Raw genomic sequence first — 13,317 nt, 5'->3', positions numbered from 1 at the left:
TATATGAATATACCACAGTTTCTCTTTCTTTTCTCTTATTGCTGGACAGGCAGATTGTTTCCATTTCTTTGCACTTATGCACAATGCTATAATGAACATTATACATGTCTCAAAGACAAGGATATTTCTGGGGTGTATCTGTAGGTGAAATTGCTAGATTACAAAATATGCATTTGTTTAAATTTATGAGATTACTGCAAATCATTTACAAAATGGTTTTGCTCTAGTTTACACTCCTATCAGCAGAACATAATATTTCCCATAATCATGTTTTTTATATTTGTATTTGTCTTTTTACACTAAAAGTCTTTTTGATTTTCACAGTGGTTCTGTACAGGTTTATACAATAGATAACACCACTGGAGCCATGCTACTATCTCATAAACTAGAGTTAACAGCAAAACAATATCCTGGTGAGTCCTCTTCTTCTTCTTTTTTTTTTTTTTTTTTTTTCCTAATTACAGGTAATGATATGCGAAGTGAGTTTTGATTTTAAATTAAATGATGGATGCCAAAAATTGTTAAAACATGTAACAACATTCTCTCTGACCCAAGGATTTCTGTGTAACTAAAGGCTCCTGGGATACCTCTTTTTATCTCTTCATTTAGTTTTCTCTATCCTCAGTTTTAGCCCCTATATTCCTTGTCTGGGCTTTGATTTAGCCTCTTGCCTGATTTTGTTGCCTCTGTTATTTTATACCTTCCAATTCCATTTATTCATTCAACAAATAATTATTGAGTACATACTATAGGCCAGACACTGTTCTAAGTGCTGGATACACAGCAGTAAACAAAGCAGAAGATCTCTTTCTGAACCCTCTTAGTGACTCTTGAGTGAATCCTGTCCACAGGAGTAAGCCTAAAGTCTGTATTGACTGAAACTAACAGAAAACCCAACTTGTTGCTTAAACAAATAGGATTTATTTTCTATAATAGCAAGAAGTCCAAAGGTAAGCTGCTATTGGCATCCATTTGGCCTTTCTTTCATGATCACAGGGTAGCTTCTGAGCTCCAAGCATTACTTCTGCATTTGAATCAAGAAGAAAGGAGGAAGAATGGTGTATATATATATATATGTTTTTTGATCAGAAAAGTAAAAAAGCTAAATCAAATTTGAGTTCTTCCAGGGAGGATTTCTGTTTGTTTCTTCCAATCACCTGGGAAAACTACATCAGTCTGGAACCCTTTGCATTATATTCTCTGTTTGAGATTATTCTGATTCATACAAGTTATACAAATTACAAATCACACTGAGGACTGGCTTGTGGTTGCAGATTCTCAGGGGAGCTTCTTTATTTTCCATTCAATACCACGGACAAAAAACAGGAAAGTGTTCCTTGCTAATTTTTCACCTTCCTTGTGGTAGAGTTTCTCATCCTCCCCTGTACATGGAATCTTTGTAGTCCCAGCATTACGTGGGTATCTTCTGTTAGATTCCCTGCCTTGGCCAAGCTCTGAACTTTGTCTCCTGTCCCTCACGTGCTGAGTCAAAGTCAGGTCTCTAGGGTTCAGCAGAAAAATTCAGGGCAAGAGCACTTTGTACACTCACTTACCTCCCAGTATTTTTGGATATTTTGAGGTGTTTAAGTATTCTGTTTAACATTTTATTTGCTTCAGTGTGGAGAGTCATTCAAGGTGTCTGATTTGCTGTAGTACTGCCAGAAATAGACATTTGCTCCGTAAGTTTTTATCATTCTTATTGTGTAGCCTTTAAAGGCTTGCATATATTCTTTTCTAAGGACAGTTTTTGCTGCAGCTGACAAGAACAGGGTGCTGTGTGTTTTGATTGTGTTTTCTAGCCATGTTTTTTTTTTTTTATAAATTTATTTATTTACTGGCTGAGTTAGGTCTTCATTGATGTGCACGGGCTTTCTCTAGTTGCAGTGAGTAGGGACTAGTCTTCGTTGTGGTGTGTGGGCTTCTCATTGCGGTGGCTTCTCTTGTGGAGCATGGGCTCTAGGTGCGTGGGCTTCAGTAGTTGCAGCACGTGAACTCAGTAGTTGTGGTTCACAGACTCTAGAGTGCAAGCTCTAGTAGTTATGGCGCTCGGGCTTCGTTGCTTCATGTGGCATGTGGGATTTTCCTGGCCCAGGGGTCAAACCTGTGTCCCCTGCATGGCAGGCAGATTCTTAACCACTGCGCCACCAGGCAAGTCCCTTGTTTATTTTTTTATCCATACTAATGTTGTGATGTCCAATACAATAGCTACCAGCCACATGTGGCTATTTAAATGAAACTAACTGAAATTAAAGAAAATTAAAACTTTTCTCAGTTGCATAGTCACACCTAAATGTTGAGTAGCCACATGTAGCTAGTTCCTATCTGTTAGACCAAGCAAATAGAGAACATTTACAGCATTTGAGGGAGTTCTGCTGATAGCATCTATTGATTGTTTGACAGTATTGTATTGAATTTTTTAGATTGTTTCCTCTTTTCACATTCTTGGAATGCCAGTTCTCCCTTTGGTTACCTACTGACTCTCACTCTTGCAGTCTTTGTTATGGGAGATTGCTGCCCTTTTGAGTTATATGACTTTAGGCTATAAAACTGCTTTCATCGTTGGGAGACTTGTCCTACATCTTGAACAGAAACAAGCTTCTGTGTTTTCTTCTGGCACCTCTGGCTGATTTTAACAGGTGGCAGCGCTTCAGGAGTCCTTACACGTTGCAGCAGCTTCCATTCTGATTCCTGGCCCGAAACCTCTTTCTTATCTTCGCGTAGGATGTAACACCCCAACTCCCTAGCCATTGCTAGGTCCCATTCCAGCCGTCTGCCCCTATAGTTCTAACCTTTTCCACCTCACCACTCCCCACTCTTCATACCTTTTCCCACTAGGCTGCCGTAATTCAAGCACTAACCAGTCTCGCTTTTAGTTTTCTCTTTTCTTTTGGCTCCTGGAGATCTTCCTTTCTTCAGAGTTCAGCTCTGTAACAGAAAGTCTTTGGATTACTTTTTACATTTTTCTCATTATGCAGATTATCACAACCTATGTTTATGGTAGGTTACCAGCTAGGTAAATTTTCCTGCCACTTGACGATTAGGTTAACTATTATTAATGTTTTATTGTGTATCTCTACTAGATTTTAATATGTGTATAATACTTGGGAAATAGATTTGCATATTATGTACATATGTGTATATATGTTTATGTTGGATAATAGGGATACTGTTTATAAGCTTTAATTTGAGTTTGTATGTTTCTTCTTGGTTTGTTTTTAAATTTCTTTCCTAGATGTGTAAAGTATACTAATAAGTTACAATGTTTCTTATGCATGTTCCCATTTATTTTTTATATACATAAATAACACAGTTATTCAAGGTTCAAATATAGGCAGAGCAAAAAGATTCTTACTCTGTTAACCAAGACTGTCTTCTGTAGGCTAAAATCTTATGCCACCTCTTTGCAGCAAATGTACTTATAACAAAAATTTATTAATACAGCCGATGTAAAGAATTTTAATTTTAAAGAAGGTGATACCATAGATCTTTTTGAATTGCTGATGGGAAATGTTGGTATGTTTCATTTAACTCTTCAGTAAAAAAACTTGGATTTTACTACACAATGAAATTTTCTCCTTTAGTAATTATATATGGGGTTGAAAGAACTATTATTAGTTAAAAGAAAATGTAAGCGCCTATAGTACTGAAGCTGGAGTTTACCTACTTAATCCTAACAAAAGGTTAAACTTCAGTTTATTTTAGCTTGGATCCCTTTGATATTGCTGATAGAACATGGAGATCACGGTAAAATATAATTTTACATTTTAAAATGTCTCTTACTTTGCAAAGTACTCTGACATTCAGTGTTGAATCATTCAGGGGAAATATTCCTGTCTTAAGGAAACTGATTTGCCCAAAGCTAAAGACTTTTTAAGACTACACAGTTGTAGTTATTTAAACTCATAGTGGCCAAAGACGGTTTTCGGTTCTTATAAATCACTTGAGTACTGAGTTTGTTCTGCTTAGGTCAGGTCAAGGCTAATGACCATACTGACTTTTTTTGGGGGGGGAGGTGGTAGGTGTACCATGCATCCGGCATGTGGGATATTAGTTCCCCAAGCAGGTATTGAACCTGTGCCCCTACAAGATTTTAGTTCTGACCAGGGATTGAACCTGTGCCCTCTGCATTGGGAGTGTGAAGTCTTAACCACTGGACTGCCAGGGAAGTCCCGTGACCATACTGATTTTAAATGGTCCTAAATGAACAGAATTCTTCTAATATTTGAAGCAGACATGCCTCTCTGCTTGTTTCAACCTGAAGATATAGGCTGTTAAAAATACTAAGTATTTATGAAGCAATCATTTATTTTTAACTCTTCTCACGATTTTTTAACAGACATTTGGAACAAAACAGGAGCTGTTAAATTGGTCAGATGGTCTCCTGACAATAGTGTGGTAATAGTGACCTGGGAATATGGAGGCCTTTCTTTATGGAGTGTATTTGGAGCTCAGCTGATTTGTACACTTGGAGGAGATTTTGCGTGAGTCAATAAAGAAATTTTGGACTTCATTTTCTCCAAGACAGTACACATACACAGAAACTTTGTTATACAGCTACCATTTTGCTTTATTTGACTCTTAACCCAAAACAATTTGTATGGTTCACAGTTAATTTATTCAGAATGTATTGATTCTTCATACATCTGTCCTTTTTCCATTCTCTTAAAACTGACCATTCAATAAAAATGCATGTATTTATTGAACATGTTAGATTCAAGGCTAAGTCAGACATGAACCTGACTTCAAGTAGCTTACTATCTAATAAGAGCAGTAAGCTATATACATAAATAGCTAGTAGGAAATGAAAATTTACATTGTCTCATTGGGTTAATGTGGGTTAACTCAGTGTGTTGATAGAAGTGGATTAATGTCTCTTCCACTTCATATACTACCCAGAACTTCAGTCCTGACATAATGAACATACCTACCCCAAACTGCATGACCCTGTCAAGAAGTTACTTAGTAACTGGAAGACTGTATCTCAGTGATATACCTTAGATGTATGAACCAGGAGTTTCATATTTCATGCAGTATTGTGTATTTCTCTTTTGAAGGAACAAAATTTTTTTAAATCAAATGTTTTGTGCAATTAGAAGATTCTTTTTAATAAAGTTTCTGCTCTGTTTCAGTTATAGGTCTGATGGTACTAAAAAAGATCCCCTTAAGATCAACTCTATGGTAAGTTCTTTTTATAAAATACTGATATAGTGTGAAAAACTTGGTTTTTTCTTCCTTTTTTTCTGATGTTGACCTGATAAAATTATAAAGCTATTCTAGTCTCAGCAGACTCTTCTTATACAGTTCTTGCTTTGATAAAAGTATTATCTTTAAAAATCGGGGCTGCCCAATTTTCAGTATATGATTTTGGTTTTGTTTACATGTGTCCACCAAGCCCTGTCATCTCTGTGAACATAGTGACTGTTCAGATTAGGCCTTTGTTTGTCCAAATCATACCTACATTTCTTATGTGACTCAAAAGCACCCCCTAACCTCCTTTCTTTTAGCATAATGTGAAATGCTCATTGGGTCTTTTTTTGGGAGGACATCTACTTGTACATTGTTGGAGCATATTTAAAATTTTTTCCATAGATGTATGTCAAAAGAGTTATAGTCCTGGTTGTAACAATATTCTTACCATCAGTTTTCAAGAGTTTCTGTAGAAAGCAGATGTAACCCCTGTCTTTACATAAAAACATTTTCTTACTACACCCCTCTGTGTACCATCTTTGTGAAATTAGTGGCTTATGAGGCTGATCTCTACCTTTCTTTCCTGCCCCACAGAAGAAGGCATTATCTGATCATGGGTTTCTCGAATTTAAAACCACCATGGTTGCCTTGAATAGGGGTTCCCAACCTTTCACCACCAAGGATCCCATCTGATGGCTCGCCTCATCTCCACATTTTAAAATAAGTTTTCAAACACCATTTATATGACTGCCGATCAGTGCTTCTGAATGGCATGCAACAACCAGTGTTACCAGCCTCACTAAGTTGGTATTTTAATCACAAACTAAGAATCTAAGCATTTTAGTTGATTTTTCATGGGAAAGCAAAACTTCTATTAAACTTTTGAAATTTTGCAACAATTCATGAACCTCTCCTCCCCCCCCCATTAGTATTTTCTTGAACTTACAGATTGGGAATTACTAATTGTAAAAAAAAAAAATTTTAACTCTCATGGAATCTAGTTATAGAATATTAAAATTAACTGGGCCTGGAGAATTGGTTTGAACCCTCTCATTTTACAGAGGAAGAAACTAGTACAAGAAATGAAATAGCTTGGCCAAGGTAGTACAGCAAAATGGTAGCCAAGCTGGTGTGAAAAACCCTAGTCGCATAGCCTCTAATCCAGTGCTCTTTGTTCTGTACGAAACTGCATCTGTTTGGGTGCTTCTTTGTCAAGCTTCAGCTATGTGACATGGGTCTTATCTCTGTAAGGAATTTCTTTGTATTTGAGAGGCAGTTAAATTAATGGTGAACTTATGGAGAGCAGTAGGCATTTCTTAGGATTTGGACCAAGGTTGGTGTGTAGTGTTTTCACTACTTCTAGGTGGAGAGCAGTGATGGTTTCTACTGGAGATCTGAGGTGTGATAGACGTAGGTATGATTCTTGTCTGTGTTGTTTGTCATGGTTTCTCCAGCCTTCAGAAGTCATTAATGATGCTGTTTTTGGTTATTTCAGAATTTGAGTATTTCAAACCAGGAAAAAATAACAAGAAACCTTTTATTGCTTTGATTTTTTTTTTTCCCTCCCATCTTTTCTTTCCCCTTCCTCCTCTCTCCAAGAGCTGGGGTGCCGAAGGCTATCACCTATGGGTAATCAGTGGATTTGGTTCTCAAAATACTGAAAATGATTCTGACTCCAAGAGTATAGTTAAACAGCCTGGCATTCTACTATTTCAGTTTATCAAGAGTGCACTCACTGTAAACCCTTGTATGGTAAGTTTATTTAATTAAAACTCGGGTTTTTTTTAGTGGTTTTTATATTTGAATATCAGACTCTTCCTTATGACACAGATATGTGGAGGGTACTCCTAAAATTGGTATAGGATCTTCTTTTTGTATATTTTATGTGATTCTTAGGTTTCTTTTAAATTTGTATTAAATATACCTCAAAATTTTATTTATGAGCAGGTTTTGCTTTTTTTTGGCCTAAGGGATCTTATTGTGGCATGTGGGATCTTAGTTCCCTGACCAGGGATCAAACCTGAGCCCCCAGCAGTGGGACAATGGAGTCTTAACCACTGGGCGCCAGGGAAGTCCCGTGCTCTTTTTCTTTTCTTTTCTTTTCTTTTTTTTTAGGATCACAAGCAACTTGAGGAAAAGCAATGCTTACAGATTTACTTGATTAACTTGAATAAATTTAGTCTTTGTCTGAATAGCATTTCCCAGAGTATGTTCCACTAGGCACTACTTGTGAGAAATATCAATAAGTTACATAGGATAAGAAAAAGTTCTGTTGTCTTGTAAGTGTGAAATAAAGGAGTTAAAGCTGTAGAGATTTCTTTAACTTAGGACTCTAGTCTTTAATATGCTAATGTGCATCATGAAAGTCCAGGATTTGGTATATAAAAAGCAGTGTTTCCCAAGCTTATTTAACTATGAAATTTTAAGGAATACCTAGAAGAAAATAAGCCTAGAATCCTGCTTTGGGAAACACTGCCCCAAATTATAAACTCATGTTTTATCAGTCTGAAATAAGATATTAATATGATATATTATTGATATATAATAATTATGTTACATGATAGGGGCGCATATCTTAGTATATACCACCAATGGGTTTTTAAATATTTGGTGCAACCAATTTCTAATTAAAATTGACAGCATGTTAAAAAAGACTGAAAATACCCTGAATCTCAGACCTGATCACTGTAGTTAAATAATAAGAAAAGCAAGAGTAGAAGATGTCTCCCTCTGCTCCTCTATCCCAAATAATAATTTAACACATTTATTGACCAGGGGATTTTACAGAAACCAATGGCTGTGGCTGTAATACGTCTACGGTCAAAAATGTGTTAAAGGCACCCTAAGTTTTATGTCAAGACAACATTTGGACTGCAATGAGAAGGTGAGGGGCCGGGGTGCTGATCTGTCTGATTTAAATAGTGAGTGACCTTAACACCATACACAAAAATAAACTCAAAATGGATTAAAGACCTAAATGTAAGGCCAGACACTATAAAACTCCTAGAGGAAAACATAGGAAGAACACTCTTCGACATAAATCACAGCAAGATCTTTTTTGATCCACCCCCTAGAGTAATGGAAATAAAAACAAAAATAAATAAGTGAGACCTAATGAAACTTCAAAGCTTCTGCACAGCAAAGGAAACTATAAGCAAGACAAAAAGACAACCCTCAGAATGGGAGAAAATATTTGCAAGCGAATCAACAGACAAAGGATTAATCTCCAAAATATATAAACAGTCATGCAGCTCAATATCAAAAAAACAACCCAATCAAAAAATGGGCAGAAGACCTAAATAGGCATTTTTCCAAAGAAGACATATGGATGGCCAAGAGGCACATGAAAAGCTGCTCAGCATCACTAATTCTTAGAGAAATGCAAATCAAAACTACAATGAGGTATCACCTCACACTGGTTAGAATGGGCATCATCAGAAAATGTACAAACAGTAAATGCTGGAGAGGGTGTGGAGAAAAGGGAACGCTCTTGCACTGTTGGTGGGAATGTAAATTGATACAGCCACTATGGAGAACAGTATGAAGGTTTCTTGCAAAACTAAAAATAGAGTTACCGTATGACCCAGCAATCCCACTGCTGGGCATATACCCAGAGAATACCATAATTCAAAAAGACACATGCACTCCAATGTTCATTGCAGCACTATTTACAATAGCCAGGACATGGAAGCAACCTAAATGTCCATCAACAGATGAATGGATAAAAAAGATGTGGTACATATATACAGTGGAATATCACTCAGCTGTAAAAAGCAATGAAACTGGGACATTTGTAGAGACATGGATGGACCTAGAGACTGTCATACAGAGTGAAGTGAGTCAGAAAGAGAAAAGCAAATATCGTATATTAACACATATATGCGGAATGTAGAAAAATGGTACAGATTAACCAGTTTGCAAGGCGGAAGTAGAGACCCAGATGTAGAGAACAAACATATGGACACCAAGTGGGGAAAGCGGGGAGGGTTGGGGGGGAATAAATTGGGAGATTGTGATACCAAATTGTACACTCTAAATATATGCAGTTTATTGTATGCTAAAAAAAAAATACGAAAACTGATCATCACAATAAATTAAATAAATAAATAAATCAATAAATAAATAAATAGTGAGTGAATAACCTGCCCACATTTGAAAACACTGGCCTATAATTGAAAACCAGTTAAAGTGTTAGTTTCACAAATAATAGAAACTATCTTTTTGGCTAAATATCCTCAGAACCTGGCACACTCCTTGGCACTAATCAGACACTCACCAGTATGGAATTGTTCTGAACCAGGACCACAAATGTAGGCTACTCTTCCTCCTTCCCATTGTTTAAAAGATCCTCCGGCATCCAGTTATCCCTGTTGCTAATCCACTCCTCGTTCTTACCATGTGGGCATGTGGGTGAGCGTATACTCACAAACTGTTTGACCAGGCATGTATTCTTACCACCATTCATCAGGTATCTTATATGAAACTAGTTTGTAAACTGTAGACATTGTGTAGTTTTATTCAGTTTTCAGGTGGGAAATCTGTCATAGCATTGCCATTTTGAAGTAGTTATAAAAGATGCTGCTGTAGCAGTTGTAACCCTGGGCAGGTTTTGGAATCTGTATATAAGACAGACTTTAACAAAAATTTTATTTATACTGGGAAGTAATCATTAAAATGTTGCCTGTTAATCTTAAATATAACAGTGTGTGAGATGATTATGTAGTCTTGTCCTCTGTGAGGAAAATTAACGTTGAGATATATGGTACCTTTCCAACAATAAATCTAACTTGATGTATTACTTACTTCCCCCTACCTTATACTGACTTGTTTTTATTTGCTTTCCTCCCCTCTGCTTCCTTTTTCCTTCATCTAGAGTAACCAAGAGCAAGTGTTGCTTCAGGGGGAAGATCGATTGTACTTGAACTGTGGAGAGGCTTCACAAACCCAGAATCCCAGGAGTTCTTCACACTCTGGTCATAAGCCCAGTCGGGAGAAGAACCTGTTTGCAGATGGCAGTTTAGAGTCTCAGAGTTTAAGCACTTTACTTGGTCATCGGCATTGGCACGTAGTACAGGTAAGTCTTCAGGTGCTATTGACTGTTGACTTAGTCCTTGGTAAGATAGCACGTGAAGCAGATTTTTAAGTATTTCATTTGTTGCTTTAGAAAACTGAGAAGCTTTCTAACCTTTTGACTGTCACGTCTCTCTTCTGCTTTTCTGTGCTCTTGTCCTCTTTGTCTTCTCCTTTCTTTCCACCTGATGTAGATTGTATTCCCACTGCTTTAAGTCCATTAGTAAGTGAATAGCTTAAAAAAACTAGTTTATGCTTTGCCCTCTTATTATGCAAGATTGTTTATTTTACTTCCAGCCCTTTTTTTGGTATAAATTTAGCTCTGGATTTGCACAGGCAAAAGTATAGTAATTTCACGAAAAGTGACAATATTGATTACTACATTGTTCAGCTGACCTTGTAGTCCTAATGGGGACACACTGAGGTTAGTTGCCTGACTTTGGACCCAAATTGCAGACTTGTGATTAGTCTAGAACCTTATTGTTAATAATTTTATTGTTACTTAATCTTGTTCTAGATTATTCATTCTGATATAACTTTTAAATTAGTAGTTTCTTTTAATAAATCTGATAAGTTGACATTAATATAGAAATTAATTCTGAGTTTTGATACCAAATAAAATTAATTTGGGTAAATCAGTAAATGGAAGTTTTTTGAAAGAAACTGTCATACACATGTGAAAGTCCTTGAGTGTTTTCTTTCCCTTCTGATGCCAAAGTGTCTTAGGTACATCAGAGCCTACTCTTGGGTTAGTTTCTTTTAGTCATTTTCTGTTTCCACAGTTCTTTGTCTTACTTCTACATTCTGTACTTTTACCTTACTAGCTTACTTCAGCTCCCATGTTATTTTCACTTGACTTTGAGTGGAGGTAATGAGAGACAGAAGAATGGTCATTGTGTGAAAAATTAAAGGAGGAATATCTCCTACATTGACATGTGGTATACACTAAAAGAAAATGTATTTAACTGACATTAATAAATTCATAAAATCAAACAATGTGCATACCATTTTATAATTAGTAACAGTTATTAAATAAAACTGCATCAGCTACTTCCTTGACTAAAATTTTCCACTGCTCCCTTCTCTCCTATAGCCATTTCTCTGCTATTTTCATTTCCCCATACTTTGAACTATTCATTCTACACTGACCTAGCATCAATGCCAGTTCTGCCTAGCCAGGTCTGTGTTGCCAGAGAACCAAGTAGAGCAGAGGATCAAAGAAGGTAGGTCTGGAACTCAAAAATCCATCAGGCAATAACAAAAATTGAATTTCCTTCCAGCTCAAAAATTCAGTGATTCTTTGATTTGTAGCCATCTATGAAGTATCCCGTATTAGAAGCATATAACACTGATTTTGCAACTTCAGACAAAGTAGGTGCTAGCAAGCTTCTTCTGTCATTCTCTTCTTTAGATATCTAAAATATTCCGAAAGATAACTTGTTTAACTCTAGCTTTACCTAATCTTTTAAGTTTCCTTAAAACTAATAAAAATAATGCTAGAGTTGTACTCCCCCGAAATTAAGTTATAATGGACTCATAGAATTTTTAGAGCTGGAAGGACCTTAGCAATCATGTAGTCCAACTAGATTTTATACATGAGGCAACTGAGGCTCAGGGAAGTTAGGTGACTTGCCCAAGGTCACACAGCAGAGTAGTGGCAGACTCTATCCTTACCATGATATAAATTAAAGTAATAATCAAACCTATTTTAAAACCTAGGTACTAAATGTCAAAGCATATAACATACTGCTGACCTTAAGCTAAAACCTAGAATGTGCCTATTTGTTATTGTTTTTACTTGGAGTTGCCCTATGCTTTATTTGCTGGCACTCCAGCCACAAGGGTCAGTGCAGTGTTGTGGTGTTCGTTCGGTAGTGTGGTTTTCAGTGTCCATATAATGTTAACGCTTTACCTTCCAGATATTTTAGCCATTAGTAAGTATTCCCTGGAGAAACATGGGTGCCTGTTTAATTCCCCCTTCAACATATGCTCTTGTCTAGGTTAAGTGCGCACATCCTCCATCAAAGTGGCTTTGTTTGTGTGGTTTATACTTTGCATGCTTCTTGTACAGCTTAGAGTTCATCAGATGAGCTCCAATTAATTCTGCTGCTCTGTCTGTTCCTCATGTAGACTGCTGAATTTTTTGTTTGTTTGTTTGTTTAAGCCTTCTCCCTTACACTTGTTAGTTTCCTGGTCAGAAGATTCTATGTTAATTATGTTTCCTCCTTTAACAAAAATAACAGGATACATACTTGTCAGAAGCAGGGTAATGTATCAGGCACTATGTTAGGGAGGTCAGTAAAGAGGATTGTAAAGGCTGTTTGATTTATAATCGATTTGCTCTCATTCCTGCAATGTGTATCACATGTTCCAGGTATTTAGCAACATCAGATCTCCTAGGATGATGGCTTTCACAGTCTCACCAGTTACAAAAGTAGTCTAGGTAGGAGACAGGGTTTTAGCAGAATGAGTTTAAGGGGAAAAGAGATAGATTTAGGTTCTATGAGAGACTGAAAAATCCTAAGATGTTAAGAGTAGAGATTCTGTACCTTAGGACTGAGTTTCCCAGTGGTGTAACGTGATTTTTGTGCCCTAAGCATGCAGTCCTGACCTGAGTTTCTTCATTACTCATTAGCTGCCTCTTTTCTTACTTCTGCCATTTTCTGTTCTCAGTGTTAGGGGTGGAACTCAAAGTTCAGGTAACATATAGATCTCCTGGGGAAAATACAAGTTTTTGTTCTTATTTCATAGCATCTTCAAGACACAAAACCATATGAGAAATAAAGCTTCATTTTAAGTTTTGAAAGTAAACCATTTGCCATTTGTGACATCTCATATACTTTTGGAGGTGAAAGAATAAATTGTTTTCTCCTAGAGATATTCATCAGAGTGTGTATGATAAGATTTAACCTTAATTCCCATGAACCTTGGTTCTTCATGTTGGAATCCACTTTGGCAGTGAGATCTCACTTCCCACTTTACCCACCCACACATTTCATAAGTACTTATGAAACACCAAGGTTTGGGGAAGGCGGGGGGAGGTTTTAGTGTCATGGGTGG

At 36.7% G+C, this 13,317-nt stretch overlaps 1 protein-coding gene across 4 annotated transcripts in view; it reads left to right on the top strand.

Moving 5' to 3' along the window:
• RIC1 (RIC1 homolog, RAB6A GEF complex partner 1) overlaps positions 1–13,317 on the top strand; it is a 129,000-nt gene that overhangs the window by 93,401 nt on the left and 22,282 nt on the right. For 3 of the 4 annotated variants that reach the window (XM_057720553.1, XM_057720554.1, XM_057720552.1), the window contains exons 8-12: positions 325–413; positions 4,337–4,481; positions 5,130–5,178; positions 6,787–6,939; positions 10,061–10,261. In XM_057720553.1, coding sequence (XP_057576536.1) covers positions 325–413; positions 4,337–4,481; positions 5,130–5,178; positions 6,787–6,939; positions 10,061–10,261 — 637 coding nt within the window. The remainder of the gene's footprint in view (positions 1–324; positions 414–4,336; positions 4,482–5,129; positions 5,179–6,786; positions 6,940–10,060; positions 10,262–13,317) is intronic. The other variant, XM_057720555.1, reaches the window with a different exon arrangement.

This window comes from Hippopotamus amphibius, chromosome 2, assembly GCF_030028045.1.
Source record: "Hippopotamus amphibius kiboko isolate mHipAmp2 chromosome 2, mHipAmp2.hap2, whole genome shotgun sequence".
Taxonomy (NCBI): domain Eukaryota; kingdom Metazoa; phylum Chordata; class Mammalia; order Artiodactyla; family Hippopotamidae; genus Hippopotamus; species Hippopotamus amphibius.
The sequence above is the reverse complement of the archived record's forward strand: the minus strand, read 5'-3'. Positions and strand labels throughout refer to the sequence as shown.